The 16973-nt window shown below is 39.9% G+C and overlaps 1 protein-coding gene across 4 annotated transcripts in view; it reads right to left on the reverse strand.

Moving 5' to 3' along the window:
- Positions 1-247: 247 nt before the first annotated feature.
- Positions 248-16973, reverse strand: part of FHL2 (four and a half LIM domains 2) — a 44594-nt gene continuing 27868 nt past the window's right edge. For all 4 annotated transcript variants that reach the window (XM_086769672.1, XM_086769685.1, XM_086769677.1 and 1 more), the window contains exons 3-6: positions 8354-8528; positions 4555-4724; positions 2654-2840; positions 248-1133 (exon numbers count right to left, since the gene is read on the reverse strand). In XM_086769672.1, the coding sequence (XP_086625798.1) occupies positions 982-1133; positions 2654-2840; positions 4555-4724; positions 8354-8528 (684 nt within the window). In that variant the 3' untranslated portion in view covers positions 248-981. The remainder of the gene's footprint in view (positions 1134-2653; positions 2841-4554; positions 4725-8353; positions 8529-16973) is intronic.

Below are 16973 nucleotides of genomic sequence, written 5' to 3' on the forward strand. Positions count from 1 at the left end.
TGCAGTCAATTCGTTATTTTCATACAGTTTTTCAGTTTTGCTGGTAATTTTCCCTGTTATTTCAGCTAGTAGAAGACTATGTTGTGTCAGCAGGGCCTGTATGAGGATTGTCTAAACTCCGTGGTTTCATAATGACTGGATGCAAAAAGGGTTGTTTGTATGGCTCTTACCTTGTGTTTCATCAGACTGTGAAAGCATTTTATTTGTAAATATCTAACATGTAAATACAATTAAAGCACAATCACAATTTTGTTTTAAATCATTTTATTTTGAAAAATACAATGTGCAGTGTAATGTCAACTAACTGTAATACTGACACTGTCAATCAGAACTTGTACTTCACACAATGATCAGCTAGTCATGCAATAAAATATGTAGCTGTTATGAAGCACTCCCACTTCTACTCTTTTATCATTATCTCTTTATGGCATGGCACAAATCCTTGTACATTGAAACACCCTCTACGTTCGCAGTCTTTCAACACACTTGACAGCACACACTAGTCACATAGCTCAAGAACACTGAGGTGAGACTACAGCCATATTGAAATTTAATGGTGTTTGCCATTGATTTCAGTGGGCTGAGGGTTTCACCCTGAATATCCATCTAAGAACGTACTATGTGTGGCCATTGTAGTCCTTGAACTGTATCACTTGCTTATAACTGGAATACTTAGTGGCAGGAGAAGAAAAAAAACAACAAACAAAAAGAGTATGTTATGTCAATAACACCCAATGGTTTTACATCTCAAGTTTTGCATTAGTTTTGGTTAGCTGTAGAAATCCTAAACACCAACACTGCTACTAGAGATTTTGAAGTTGTTTTCCCTCCAGATTTGGAGAGTTTGAAGAAGAAGGTTAAGTGGTGTTAATAGTACAGCGAAACATAGCATGGCAAAGCTAGTTCTGAACATCTGTGTATTTCAGACTATATATTGCAAGCACAGCTTTCCTTCCTTCTCCCCACCTCTTATTTTGACCTTTAAATATCCTTCCCACATTCAGGGCAAAGGATATCATCCCGTTCTGTGAGGAAGCCACGACCCACTAATGAGAGAGAGCACTTCTTACAGTTAAAGCAATCATTATGCCACTGCCGTTCTTCAAAGGAGATGTACTTGGTTCCTCCGAGTCCTGTTTGGAAACCAAAAGCATTCTGTTACAAGAAAAGAATAGCCCATTAGCCATCAAGTGATGCTATTTCAGACTCGCCTCAGGGATTGCTATAGAGTTCCAACATACAGTAGTGAAAAAAATGCCATTGTGACAAATCTATTTGTTGCTGTGTAATTTTGCCACCCTTATTCCGTAGCAAGTAATATCTTCATCTTCAAATAGTTCTATTGCTTTCAGCTAAGTGAGTGAACAAGGCTGTTATCACTGGTGATAAATGATGGCAGAAATAAACTTTCAAGGGATAGCACTCTGATGTATAGCAGAAGAGAAGGAAAGCAACTGCCCCTGAACAGAAGTCTTGATAGTTTTTTTTACAGAATGTTTTATGCATCTGAGCAAATTAATTTTGTTTTGTACAAATGCATTTAGATCATTAAAAAGAAGCCTGACAAGTTGTATCGTGGCTTGATTCATAGCATTGAAAGGGATGCCTCAAGAAAATAAGTAGGTTAACAAACTGCAAAAAGCATTCAGGAGTTTGAGACTGAGGTTATCATAAGGAGTACTGAAGTTGTACAGGAGAAAAGGGACAAATGTCTCTCAGTACAAATTATCTCTTGCTTAACCTCAGAAATGACAAGCAATTTGAATATGATGCATTAGAATGACTAGCTGGAAGTCAGTGAAAAGCTTTAATTGGGCATGTGTCTTACCTGATGAGAGGGGCTTTTGTTTTGTTTTGCCTTTCATAGCTACATTTTGAAAAAACAGCATTAACAGAAAGGACTGCAATATTCAGAAGAGAAATGCCTCTTTCACATGAACAGAAAACAGTACCAGTGTTGTTAAGCACTGAATTTTCTGGGAGCTGTGCAGTCAAGTGTATGTTACTGAGGGGCAGGCACAAGGGCAGGGCAATAACAAGAGAGAAAATGGTCCAGATGTAACTGAGATTTGCAGTCTTGGTCTGCGTGGATCATGCTGTTAAATGCTGATTACTTCATAGAGGAGGTTGCATATTTATGCTAAGCGTTTCATAGTAAAGCTCTATACAGTTGCTCTTTTAAGTACTTTTTTACTGGCAAGCAGTATCTAAAAGCCCTGTGATTTCTCAGGTGCTGTCCTGAAAAATCAGGGAAGAAATGTGCTGTGCTACCACACAAGGTATAAGCCGGTTAGACACTTTGTGCTGGCGGAGGAACTATGGGTGCTGAGATCAGGGATCCCTCTAATGAACGCAAGTGGAATGACATACAGAACATGCATACCCTGCTACATGTGTAGCTCTGTTACTGTGTGTCCATCATGTTCCATGCAAATCGGGTGAAAAGGAGGAAACTTCAATTTAAGGACCTCATCCATTTCCTTTTGTTAGGCACTTGAAAGGCATCATAAGTAATTTTAATGCATCTGGAATTGTATAGTGTGTTGAGTCTCTCAAGGTATTTGGAATGAATTATTGACCCATTTTTAGTATTAGAAGCAATTAATTGGAAGAAACTCTCAAAATGTAAAGGCACTGGCCATGAGAGACCTACCACTGATTGGGTTTGTGCATCCAGCACACTTTTTGGCGTAGAGGTTGCAGAAGCAGCTCAGGCAATATGCGAACTCATCCCTGGAGGTAAAGCGTTGTCCAGACAGCTGCTTCTTGCATCCAGTACAAACGAAGCACTCCTTGTGCCACGGCTGCTCCCGGTAAGTAACGCCTCCTGTAGTGATAGCCTGTTTTACGGGAAGTAAAAGAGAAAGTGCTTTCTTCAGGGTGACAAGTGTGTATCAATTTGGTAGAAAGAAAGAGTGATGAGGTTTTTGTGGGTGGGAGGAGGGAAAGAAGGTTTAACAGCAGCACCATCATCATTTTGGCTGAACTTGACCTTGAGAAAATCAGGCAAGTGATTTATTACAATTTCCTAATTTATACAAAGGAACCCCACACTAAAAGTACTTTATTCTCCATGTATTATATAATCTCACTCTCAGTTGTCCTCTTTGTTTTTAAAGCTAGTCTTTGTATGATGCTTTTCATATGTGTATGCTGGGATTCCTCTAATCTCTGTTCCGTCACCTGTCCTATTCTTCATGGTGAAGGAACTACCTTATGTGTTTCAACTTCCCTGTTCTTTTCCTTGGCAAAGATGGTTGGACTTGATGATCTTGGAGGTCTTTTCCAACCTTAAAAATTCTATGATTAAAAAAAATTCTATGAAAGACTTATTTCAAATTTCAGCTGAAGTCTTTACTTTCTACTTCTTCAGACTTTGTCTGGGGTTTTTCCTCTTATAACAAGTCATTGCCTACAAAAACAGCTCCCCTGATGTTAGATGAACTGAGCTTTTTTTCGTCCTTTGAGTATTCCTAAGAAGGCTGTAAAATTGGACAGTTTAATTTTTCTTCCTTTCTTCACTAACGGGAGATTCTCTGCGAGTCAGACTTGTATGTGATCATGCTTCCTAATATGTGTATTCATCTATGTCTTCCCCAAGTATTTTTGAGCCTGTTTTAAATGTGGCTAAAATTGGACACTAGACAGGGTTTTAAAGATATGAAACTCCTAGAAGCCTCAGAAAATTGGTAGATGCGTAGGATGCGGTTGTTTCTGGCCAGCTAGTATGCCTGACCAGACTGCAGCTTTGCTTGACTGGAAGGGCAGATAAGCAGGCAGCACACATGGAAGAAAGACCGGGTAGCGTGGGCACAAGCGGTAGCTGGAAGTACGCAGGGGGCAAGGGGAGACAAAGGGGAAACAGTGGCAGTGGGAAACGGAATTTACTGTGGATATAGCCGTAGTTTTGATTGTCTGCCTGTGCCTATATCCATAGGAAACTGGGATTCATTAGTTCTGTAAGTGATGAGATAGTTCTTTTTAGGAAAGAATTCTAAAATTCTTATTAGTTTCTGTGTATAGAATTTAGGAAATTCACAAATAAAAGGTCCTTAACCCAAAAAATCATACTCCTGAGTGTATTGAGTTTACTAGTGTTTATTGCAGGAACAGCATTTGCTCTGTGCAAAGCTTATCTCTCTATCTTGAACTTCCTTATAATTTAAAAAAATGATCTGTGTTAGCTCCTCTTCCTTCCATTTGAAAAGTTTGGGTATATGAGATATGATGGTTTATACTGGAATGAGATTATTCCACTGCAGAATTTTTATTTTGTTCTGGGATTTTTGTGTTTATGTTTTTTTTTTTTTTTTCCTTAGGTATGTTCTCTGTATGTATTCAATACAAAGGGATCTTTAACCTAGAGTAAGAGGATTCTCAGTGTAGTAAATGTTGTGCCTGATGCAGGATGGGAGCTGAAATTATATAATTCTTAGTATCAGTTGATTCTGAATCTTTTAAAACATAGAAAAATAAGATATTCTACCTACTTGGATGTAAAATGGGGTGAACTTCAGACCCTTAGGCTTTAGGTAAGTAAAATAAGAGCAGTACCTTCTTGCACTGGACGCACTGCATGGCGAACTGCTTTTCATAGCAGGGTATGCAAAAATTTTGATTGTCCTTAGGGATGAAACTCTTTGTCCCAATAGGCTGCTGGCAGCGGTAGCAGATAAAGCAGGTCTCGTGCCAGCTGTTCCCCTTGTATTCCATCTTCCGAGTACCTGTAATGAGACCAGAGCATCAACTGAACAACTTCTGGCTGAGACTGATGCCATTTGTAGCTCTCGTTTCCCTGATGGCTGTCAGTCAATAAGCAGTGCAGCTAAGAGATAGAGGCTATTTGACGTTCCCACTAGCTTTGCGTGGTAGTGGGTACCATTTTAAGTTTTTCATTAGTGAGGAGTTCTCCTCCTGTAAAGGAGAGAAACATTTACTGCTAATAATGAAGGCTTAGGACACCTCTTTTGTGGTCTTATTAGGGTTAATAATGAATTCTAATGAACAGAAAGATTCTGGGCGATTGGGGAGACACCAATAAAAGCTGCTGCCAGTGTTATTCCTCATTAAAGTCTTTGTTCATTCCAAGTCCCTTTTGCTTCTTTTTAGACAGCTGCAACCTACCTGGTTAATTCCTCACAAGCTTCTTGTCTCCCTTTCCCAATAGTGTATAGTCACTGTTGAGAAACATCATCCTGTTGAGAAACAGGATGTTTTGGTGTGTGCTCTGTTCCTGTCCTCACTGGAACAAGGTATGCCTTGTTCCTGTCCTCACTGAAGTCCGTTATAGATTTGAAATTATTTCCAGCTCTGCAACACCTGTCCTAAATGTTTTTCTGTCTTTTAAAAATTTCAGTGAGAGAAAAGCTTTCTCGCTGTCTTCAATTGTATTTAAACCATTGTTGCTAGGTTAAAGAAAGAAAAATCTTTAAACAATCCTTTACTGAAAAGCAGAAAAGTGGTACGGTAGTTAGGAGCTAAACGTACTTCTCTGGAATTAAGTTTTAGTGTGCAGATACTGTGCCTCACAGATTCAGTTCCCTATAAGATAGGTGGACTCTGAGCCCTTCCAGGAAATTTGAGATGCCCTATTATATGAATAAATTTCTTTGCACACTGTACAATTTCCTATGTACCAGTTTCAGTCAGAATATTTGATACTAGCCAGAAGGGAAAACAAACAAATGATGCTCCTACAGTTCTGCATTACCCTTGAAGCCGGTAGCAACAAACGTGATGTCAAGTGCTTGGCAGACCGACAAGCTGATCACGTGTTGGCTAAGGATGAAGAACCACACCAACTCCTTTGATACCAGCTCTTCCCACTCCCATTACTGCAGGGTGAAGTTTTACCATTTTTGCCTCCTCAAGCATGAATTCCTCTTTGTTTACTAGTTGCATATTTTTCTTCTTTTTCTTTTTTGTTCTCATTAAATTCTGCCTGAAGGCATACTTCAGGATTTTTTTTTTTTAAATAATTGACTTGCAGGAGTGTAGTAAGTGAGCTATTAATTATCTTTCTGCCAGATGCTTACATGCTTGAATATTTTTGATCCATTTTATTAATGGACAGCTCTTAAGAATTATGCCCTCACTGTGCTGGTAACTTCTATATCATACCAAGGATCAAATAACTCAATCCTTGAAGGAATGATGTTCTGGAAAAGGAGATATGGATACATTTCTTTTTTATAGTTAGTTAGACTTATAGTTAGAACCGTTAGGGTTGGAAGGGACCTTTAAAGGGCATCTAGTCCAATTCCCCTGCAAGAAGCAGGGACATCCCCAATCAGATTATGTTGCTCAGAGCCCTATCCAACCTGGCCTTGAATGTTTCCAGGGATGGGGCTTCCACCACCTCTCTGGGCAACCTGTTCCAGTGCTCTACAACCCTCATTGTAAAAAAATTTTTTCCTAATATCTAATCTAAATCTCCCTCCCTCTGTTTTAAAACCATTAGCCCTCATTTTATTACAACAGGCCCTACTGAAGAGTTTTTCCCCATCTTTCTTGTAGGCCCCCTTGAGGTACTGGAAGGCCACTATAAGATCTCCCTGGAGCCTTCTCTTCTCCAGGCCGAACAGCCCCAACTGTCTCAGCCTGTCCTCATAGGAGAGGTGCTCCTGCCCTCTGATCATCTTCGTGGCCCTCCTCTGGACCCTCTCCAACTGGTCCGTGTCCATGTTCTTTTAATACTCTAGAATTTTATTTTCTCATTTTCAGCTATTCTCTATTTGAGATTATTTTGTCACTGAAACTCAAGGCAAGGGGAGCCCTGTTTGTTAGCTGCTGGACTGAAGTCAGCCGGAGTTTAGTTTGCACAAGGACTGAAAGATCAATCTTGTAATTATTTCAGTATTTAATGGGCATGTCATGATAATGCTTTATTAAAACTAAATTGTACATTTAGTGGAGCAAGGCAAAGGGCAAGTGTAGCATTAACAGTCTCCATAAAGGGTATTCAACCACTTGCTGCTTCTTTCAAAATGAATTATGCTTCAGTTGGTGATCATAGCGCTCTGGTGTAGCTCCTGTACTAACATGGTGCGCTGCGTAAGTAGAAAATACACGCTAGGTGTGCCGCTTTCCAAATATGGTGACATCATGGCTATCTTGAGTAAGCAGCCAAAGACCAGCTGGTTGTCATAAAGCCTTATAAAAATTGATTTCTTCTGTTTCAGATTATAATAGCAGAAGGGATTCTCTGGGTCGCTGAATCCAGCCCCCATTAATACGTATCAATCCATAGGTGGCATAATAGGCAAAAAGAGATCCATTTGGTAAGTAAACTCACAGATCGTAGGGGTGCATTTGATGAAAAATCTTAAAAATATATATATATATATGTAGTTCCAGCTTTGAAACTAGCACTGGCTATTCCCAAATTTGTCAGTTGTTAGTGCTGTATTGGTAAAAACAGGTGTACATGGAATGATAGAAGGAGATGCCTAAACAAAATAATAAATGGATAGGGCCATCTGCTTCTAAATATTGTTGTTGTTTCTATTTATACATGCTATTTAATCACTGAGCCCTCATCTTTACACCTTAGGTGAATAACGTTACGGTTTTCAGCTTTTGTCTAAGATGACCAGTGTTAGAACCAGCCAAGGAAAAATTTTACTGGAAAAAGTAACTAGTAATTGTTATGGAGCATGTATATGGATTCTTCAGATTGCCTTTTAGTATTTTATTTCTGGACCAATATACCTTCCACTTTAAGCCCTCAAATCATCACAGAATGCTGTAGTATTGACACTAACAAATGAGGTTTTAGCAATCTATTACTATAACCTCGTGTTTCGTGTTGAAAAAGAAAGTAGCTCTTTCCCGTTTTTTCCTATCTTTGTGCTCAAGAAAGACTTTAGAGGCACTTTGACCAATTTTTCATTTTTATGGGAGAAGCTAAATTTAAAGTAATTACATAAAAAGCTAAATTGTGAAATAAGTAAGCTGTTAAATTTGCAAGCTGCCTCTGATCTTCAAGCAGTGGAAACCAATCCAAACAGACTACAAAGTGAGGATTGGATAGAAAGATAAATTTTAGTTGTCCAGCCATCAGAAGCCTTTTAATGAATACTTCTGTAGAAAATTATAAATCTCATTAATAAAAATGCTAAATGAAATATATACTGATTTTCAAGAGCAATCCACCTCTCTGTCATGATCCATCATGAAAATTATGTATTCTGGTCATGGAATTTACTTAGAATGCACCATAAACTGTATTTTACAAAGTTCACCACGACTTAACAGAGATAATAAAGGAAAAAACATTCATCCTAAATGTTGCTGAGTTTGGGCTTGATGTTTAGCCTAATCTTTTCTTAGTCTAAAAAGTGAGTATCCTAACCTGGCATAATAGTCTTCTTGCACTCATTACATTTGGAAGAATATTCATTGGAGTAGCAATCAGTACAAAGCAGATGTTCCTCTTTTGCAGCAAAAGGTTTGTCCACCAATGAATTCTTGCACTGGAAGCAGTGGAAGCAGGTTTCATGCCAGTGGCGGTCCTTGTAGGACAGATCCTGTAGAAAACCAAAACCACAGAGTAAGCAGAAGGAATAGTTTGCACAACTGGAAGCTCAGAGAATGCAAACATGTCCAAATCTGAGCCACGGCCAGGAGCTGAGGCTAATTCACACAGCTCAAGAAAACAAAATGTTCTGATGAAGGTGAACTTATTTTGCTATGATAATCAACAACAGCTCATGACAACTCTTGACCCTTTTTCAGTTCAAAGTAACCTTAATTTTTTGTATGTGGCAAAGGAACAATTAGTTTCTTTTAGGTATTTCCTTTGAGAACAAAGCCCCATTTTTGAGTCAGATTAAAGCTTGTTAACCATATAGGTGTAATAGACTTCCCCTGTTTGTCCTAGCTATTGCTGATTTCTAGGTAATTTCATAGCTGTTCATTCCTGGACAGAAATCCTTTTCCCAATTACTGTCTGGTATTTATTCAGTTCAACAGATTTACACCAAGAGTGGAATTGTTCTGATCTCTGTTCCTTTTTTTTTTTTTTTTTTCCTCACTGCAACTGATTTCTACCAGCTCTTGTGTTTTGGTTTACTGATGTTTCAAATGTGGATCAGACTGGAAGATGAGAGACCATGTTACACCTTGTTCTGGTTTTGTTTAGTGAGGGGGGGGCCTAAGGTGGTAGCTTCTGTAGGAAACTGCTAGAAGTTGCTCCCCTTTGTTCAGTGGACTCGGCCGGGCCTAGGGTGGATCTGCTGCTGGCCAAGGCCGAGCCAATTGGTAGCAGAATGTCTCGTGATAACGCCTCTGCGATAACGTATTTAAGAAGGGAAAAACAGAAAAAAAAAGAGAAGATGTGAAGAAGCTGAGCGGGGGCAGAGGTGCAGAGTGGGAGCGGCTGACTGGGCCCGGCTGCAAGGAGTGGAGAGGAGATGAGATGGATGATGTGAAGAGATTCTGAGAGGCATCTGCCAGTCTGTTGTGAAGAACTTTTCTTGTGAGAGAAACAGCTGCAGACACCAAGGTCAGTTCAGAAGGAGGGGGAGGAGTAATGTGGCTCCTGGCCAAGATTCCCCTGCAGCCTTTGGTGATGACCATGGTGGAGCAGGTTGTCCCCCTGCAGCCCATGGAGGTCCACGGAGGAGCAGAGATCCACCTGGAGCCCATGAAGGACCCCGCATCGGGGAAGGTGGATGCCTGAAGGAGGCTGTGGCCCGTGGAGGGCCCGCTGGGACAGCCGTTCTGGAAAGAATGCACTCCGTGGAAGAGATGACCCACGCCAGAGCAGTTTCAGGAAGGACTGTGGCGTGTGGGTGGGACCCCACAACAGAGCAGGGGAGGAATGCGAGGAGTTCTTCCCCCGACCATGAAGCAGCGGTGTAAAACAATGTCTGATGAACTGACCGCGACCCCCATTCCCTCTTCCCCGCTGTGCTGCGCGGGTGGGAAGGTAGTAGAGATAATGTTAAGCTTGGGAAAAGGGAGGGGTGGGGGGAGGTTATCTTGTTCCCTGTCTCATTATCCTGCTGTTTGTAGTAATAAATGAATAGTTTTCCCCAAGTTGAGTCTGTTTTGCCCGTGACGGTAACTTTAAGGATTTTCTCCCTGTCCTTATCTCAAATCTCGAGCTGTTTTTCTTATATTATCTCCCTCTATTCTCTCAGAGGGTGGGGGGAGTGAGAGAGCGACTGTGTAGTCTGGTCCCAATCGGGGCTGAACTACGACACACCTGCAGGTGGTGGTCTGAAATGCTTTGGCCAAGGGATTAGCATGGGCACCTAAGTATTTAAAATACTCTCCGCAGTGGTATTTTATTATTTAAAAAAAAGCAGTCCCTCTAAGAACTGTGACCTAAAGGGATGGATAGTGCCTTTTAAAATTTAAATTAAGGTGGCCTAATCATGTAACACTTGAACAGTGTCTTTGGACTTCAAACAAAATGGAGCTTAGATCATTACAAGAAAAAGTGCCATGAAATATATAGGCTTTGGTTCGAGGTGCGAGTGTGAGAGGCTAGTGTTATATTGAATGGAGAGTATAAAAATTCAGCAGAAATAACTTCTCAGGTTCTAGCTCAAGATCCGCTGTGTATTATTTACAAGCACTGAATTAATTTGGTTAACTGAAGGAAAAGAATGAGTTGTAGAATATCAGATTTTTAAAATTGTGTAAATGGAAGGATCACAAAGTGTTCAAACATACTGTGGCCTAAGCTGCTCTATGTCAGTCAGTACAGTCAATTGGTACCCAACGCGTCTTTCATCTCGGAGGTTGCACTCTGCAACAGAATATCTAAACCTCTTACTTTACAGCTTTCAGGCAGTTGTTTATCCAGGTTGTCTACTAATTTCAGCTAACTCCTTTTGAAACAACTCAAATTTCTGACTGTAAAATTTTAATCTTTTCTAATAGAAAAATGAAAAAAAAACCCACCTTATTTGGAAGTTATTTACATTTGAGCAGCCTGATCTAGTTGAAGATGTCCCTGCTCCTTGCAGGGGAGTTGGACTAGATGACCTTTAAAGGTGCCTTCCAACCTAAACCATTCTATGATTCTGTGATTGAATAGGCTAAATCTGATCTCAGAGGGGAATAATATTTTCAATCGAAAAATACAACATGCAGCCAACAGAGTTTTCCAAAATGTGAAATTTGCCTGCTAGAAAATAGAATAACAACAGACCTGTTTTTCTTTCTCTTGTCTCTTTCCCACATGCTGCCTTTCTCCTCTTCTTGCAGTATTCTGCAAGCTATTTTTTATTTCCAAAATTCATATCCTTATATGTGCTTTTGTTTTGCCTTGCTTTATCAATAAAATTATAGCCCAGAGAAAAAAAACCCAGCATGCCTTTTAGAAGAGGAGTAATGAAGAGAAGGATTAGGTGCCAATGATGAAAGGTTTGATCCTTGACAGAGTTTGATGGCAGCTTGTATAGACACTAGCTGGGTAGGTGGAAGTAGCAGATATTTCATCATCGCAAAGTGATGAAGCGCAACTACAACCCAAAGTACCTGGGATACAGACTGACTTGAATAATCTTTAGCTACCTTGGATTATTATAACAGGTATTGTCGCTGAATGTAGAGGGAGTCCAAGATGTCTGGCTTTGACATGCCTGAAGCAGAATATTAAACAGAGGAAGCGGATATTGCTTTCTGTCTCTGAATCTGTCACATCCAAAGCGAGGGAGTCGAAGGTACTGATGAAACTGTTTCTGCAGCATAATTGTTCTTAGGTCAGTGTAATAAAGAACTGGAAATCCAGCTGAATTTACTTCAGTGTGTTGTGTATCTAACTGGAGCCTTTGGCTTGTGAATAAGTGGTGGCTGTATTGATGTGGAACAGATTCTACACTGGAGAAGTTGTGTGTGCAAAACTGACTTCAAGCTTGTCTGACTCTCAGGCTGGTCCTCAGTCAAGCTGAAAGAGCATTAGGTTTCCCTAGGCATGTGAGCTCTAGCTGATTGTAACCCAAATAAATCTGTTCCAGCAGAAGGTCCAAGTGATATACAACTAATTCATGTCTATTGCATGGATTTCCAGGAAGAACTAATTACTATCATGGACTCAGAACTGGAGTGTATCCTTAAAATACTGACGAGCATGACTTCTCAGCAGCTCGAGGGAAATGAGCCCCTGCTGCTACGTATTTCAGCTGTATCTTTTAATGCAGCATCCTGCGTTGCCTAAAAGAAATATAGAGAATGACTCTTTTTGCCATCGATCTGTGCATCTGCCTATGAAAACTGACAGCCACCCACTCTTGTTAGATAAAGCACACATAAAAACAGACAAGAGACTGAAGAATTACCTTAGAGTGACATTTGACAAATGGAACACATATAGAGATGCATGCACACAGATGCTCATGGACATGGTCTGTCCTTTATGCATGTTCTGCAGCTGAAGTGCAGGGAGCTCTAGACGAGTTCCAGATGTGCTACTAGGGAAAAGAGAAGGGGTGGAGGGCAATGCCTATCTCTGCAGAGCTGCGATAAATTCTGCAGCAGAAATTTCAGGGAGAAATATTTAATGCTTCATTCAGTTGCATTTCTTCTAAAAATGAAATGTAATCCTTCTCTTGTTGGGTTTCATACGAAGATAAAAATTAACCAGATTAGCAGTCCCTGAAATGACTAAAATTTGAATGGGTGCTTTTCTCAGCCCAATCTGAGAATCAACCTCAGCTGAAAATTTCTGCTCAGCATTCCTCGGACAACCAAATGAACAGCGGATATTTCTCAAACAGATTTCAGAGTGGGGCAAGTGCAGGTCCTTTGTGCACACGCGACTGACTGTAAGAATATCTTGCAAGCAAAATTTAATGCAGATCCTATTTGCATCCAAAATTTTTCAGAACCATCCCCTTGCAAAACGGGTTTGAAAGTTACGGTTTTGCAAAGCCATTATGTGCTTTTCAAGCAGTCTTATTTTCACTTATTTTCATTATGTCATCCCCAAAGAAAACTTTGTCAAGATAATTGTTTTCAACAGTGGCAAAATCACATTTGATATTTCCTGCATAGTTCTGTGTAGTTTTGATCTAGCGTGGTTTATTGGGCCTCTAGGATGGGACTGCCAGTGACATTTGTTTTTTGACCTAGAAGAGGCCCAAGACTAGAGTTGCCGGGTAGGTAGGTTAAGCATAGACCCCTCATATCCTGCCACTGCATTGTCTTCTACTCTGGTTTTATACGCCTGAGTAAACTTAAGCCATTTTCTATTACCTTTTCTCCCGAACTGGCTTTCAACAGGGACCCAACAGGAAGAGGGAGATTAGAGCGATTATTACCAGAGGAGTAACTGTATATGTTAGTTCATGAACGAAGACCACATCAGACCTCATCAGACTGTTCTGCTTGCCACAATGCTCTTTTGAGAAGTTTGAGCAGAGGAAATGGGGTATGACAATAAAATGCTGTGCAGATTTTAGCCACGCACATCTTGTAGCAAAACACTTAAATGTGTTAGACCGGCACATACTTATCAAAAGCACATTTAGGAAAGGTGAAAATACGAGAGATTGTGGTGAACCCAGCACCTTAGGGGTATGAGAAGAGACGAATGTGTCTGCCCCTTTTTACCATTCCACTTCACAACAACTAGTCTGATGTTCAGTAATGCCCTGAAAAAGTTTTGCAACTCAGGTTTAAACATTAGAAATTATTAAGATAAATGTTTTCTTCCTTTCCTGATCCACATTATTGGAGGCTTTATTTTTTTTGTTTAGTTTATGTGTAATACTGACCCTTTTATTCATTTTTGAGCTGCCTGCTGACGCAGTAGCTTTATCTCACAATCCACTTTTAATTTCATTCTCACGTTTTGCAGACAGTTTTCATCCCCTCCTGCCTGCAATGGCCAACTTGTGGACTGCATTAAACACTGGATTACTGTCGGTATTTCCTGTATTTGTGATGGTTTCTGTGCCATAGGGCCTGCAAGAAAGCTATTTGAAAAGCCAAAATCAACGAGAAGTCACACTTCAGCAGTTAAGCAAATGAGAATATAATGGATGGATTTACAGAAAGAAGCATGAAACTGTAGGTGTGGTGAGCGTTCACCAGGGACATAGGTGGTGAAATGCCAATTCTTTTTAGAAAGAGTAAATTTCAATTAGAACCTGTTGGCATATGGATAATGTGTAATAGCTGTGAGAGAAATGACATGGCGTTTTTCTGCCTGCCAGTGCCTCCTACCACTCACTATACAATGCTTTTAGTCTGTCTGAAAGTTTCACAGACATCAGCTGGAATTATTTGCAGGTAACAAAATGGCCTAGGTCCAAAGTTATAATTCAGACACACATTGTCATTCAGATTTTTTTTTTAATGCAAAAAAAGCCCATTTAAAATAAGGAACAAATTAGTTATTACTCAGTTACATTCACAAGTTACCCATAAGTAACCATAGGAAGACTGAAAGATAGTGAAGCAAATTCTCTCCTGATGTGAATTCAAAGAAAGTTTATCTCCAAGGTAGTTGTCTTATGGCCTCTTTGTGCTGTTGCTACAACACAAGCTGAAAATCTGGCATCAGTTTGACCCTCTCAGAGCCCAGTGCTGTCAAAGTTGGACCAGCGTCTGAGCAGGCTTAATTTCAACTGAGGTGAGATGATGCTATGCACCAGCACTGATACACTATGGTAGTATCAAGAAGCTGAGAGCTGGCTGTCCTCTTGTCAACACCTGTTTCACTTTGCTGTACTTTGTTTGGTTTTTGTACAGTAATTTTCACCCAGACAAATAAGCATTTAAGATGCTATCAAGATACTAATCCTTGCTTTGCACTCCTAAGGAATCAGGAGCTCCAAATCTTAATCCTAGTCTTTAGTCTCACATTTTGCAAGTCTTAAGAAACATCCATAAGCTAACTAGATAGCCATCCTCAGGAAGGAAATTCTTTGCAGAGTGAAAACAGGAACACCACAACTGCAGCTGGCTCCTCAGTTCAGCATTTCTTTGTGCAGAGGAACAGCGGTGGCCAAGAAGGGACTTGCAAAGGAGGATCTGTGGCGCCTTTCAGGTTCTAACGTGGATGTAGGGTGGGTGCCCCTGCCAGATGCAGAGGCCTGGATGTGACCCTACACTATCACTCCGTTAGGTTTTAGTTCCAAATTTTACAGCTGTACAAAGGCTATGTCAGAACATAAAAATAGATGGGGAGTCCATTTTTACATGCAGTAAACATGCTGGTTTTATTCCCAAACACAGTACATTTTATCTTATTTGCTCAGGGGAAAATGCAAATGCCACGTATGAGAAGATATGCATAAAAATTCATACATATATGTCTTGTGTATGTATATATGTAGTATATATGTATTATGTATGTATGTATTATATATAAACACATACTTCTTATGTGTTTATGTACCTATGTATATATACAGTTTAATGAGGAGCAGAAGCATGATTTTTTGTGACTTTGTGTTTCATGGCTGAATTACGCTTAGCCATACAGTGCACAAGCTTTGATTGAAACTTATCTTGTGGCTGAGGCACGCACAAGGGCTCTCAAACATATTCTCTAGCATCTATTACAGTCATTGAAAAACTACTCATTTTCCTCTCAGTGACAGCATTAATGGGATCTCTTTTTCCAGCCAACTACCTGTTTTTTTTTTTTTCAGAAAACTTTTAGAAATTTAAGTTTGCTACTTCTACCTATCTGTCAGAATTTGGTTAAAATTGGTCAACAGGTTCAAAAGCTGCAGCATGAGGCATGGACAGGCACAAATAGCAGACACAGAAATGAAAAAGGACACATTTGTTTCTGGTACAATTTATAGCTCTTTAAGAAGTCTTTATTTACTATCTTGTAGTTGTGTTTTCCACGTATAGTTCTGTTTTTTTTTTACATACACAAAATATTCTCATATTGGAGACAATTAGTGGCTTTTTTTTTCCTATCAGCTATTAGAGTGTGTCTTGCTTAAAAGTACAGAAGAGCGGTATATTGGATAACACCCACGCTCCCTAAATCCATAAATCTGGGTTGAAAAGTTCAGCCTGATTAATTCCTGAATACTTTGTCCGAGATTTGTTGAAGCTGGTCCAAGTTTTTAAATTCTTGAATATCAACACATGGAAATGTCTTCTCAGGGGATTAGAAAGAGACCTTAAACCAAAAGCACATTCTGGAATGGGGCAGAAATATTTTGCTTTTTCAGGTCAGGCCAGCTGTATCTCTTCTCTAATCTGAATATTTATGAGCTGTAGGAAAGCTGGCAGTTTTATACCCTCTTGCAGATTATTGCCAGTTCCCTGTCATAATGGTGAAACATTCACACCTTTTTAAGGCTTCTGAAAGGGGCTTTCCTACTGATTTGCCAGTAGAGTGGGATAGATCGAGCTGAAAGAAATGAGATACTTATTATTTCCAATTTGAGTAAGCATATATTTTTGTATCTCTGAACTAGCGAGAGAGTGGTAGTATGAGTAATAGGGACTAGTTGGTCCTTCTAGAAGTATGGATCAGCAATGCAGGAAATCAAATGTCAGACCTCCTCGAACCAGCCAAGAATCCCATGGCCATGCAATGCAAATCGCTGTTCTAGTGCAAACTCGCTGTGTCAGTGAAGCTCTTGGACGACTTTGAACAGGTCAATTTTGTGCAAGGAGGATGTGTATTGGATGAAGTCTATCTGTAGCAGTCCAACAGACACTTCAGTGGATGGCTCAAATATCATCTGCCTTCATTCAGTCAGAGTAAAACTGGCATGAACTCCATTTTTTTTGGTTAATTTAAAAGAAATGCAGATTTCTAAAACAAACACTGTATTTGTATCAAGTGAGTGTTTCCATCTGGTGCAGCTGTGCAAACAAGTAAGGCCTCTGCTCTTTCCTTTGCCATCTATAGTTAAACTCCACTATCATCATTCTGCATTTAAAAGGTAATTAGTCTAACTGCATTCTAACTGACTTATTACCTGGGTCAACTTTAGCCGGATTTTTGTGGTCCATGAGTTGGCAACTTTTCTTGAGCGTGT

The sequence above is a fragment of the Chlamydotis macqueenii genome, chromosome 1 (genome assembly GCF_036417535.1).
Source record: "Chlamydotis macqueenii isolate bChlMac1 chromosome 1, bChlMac1.mat, whole genome shotgun sequence".
NCBI classification, from domain to species: domain Eukaryota; kingdom Metazoa; phylum Chordata; class Aves; order Otidiformes; family Otididae; genus Chlamydotis; species Chlamydotis macqueenii.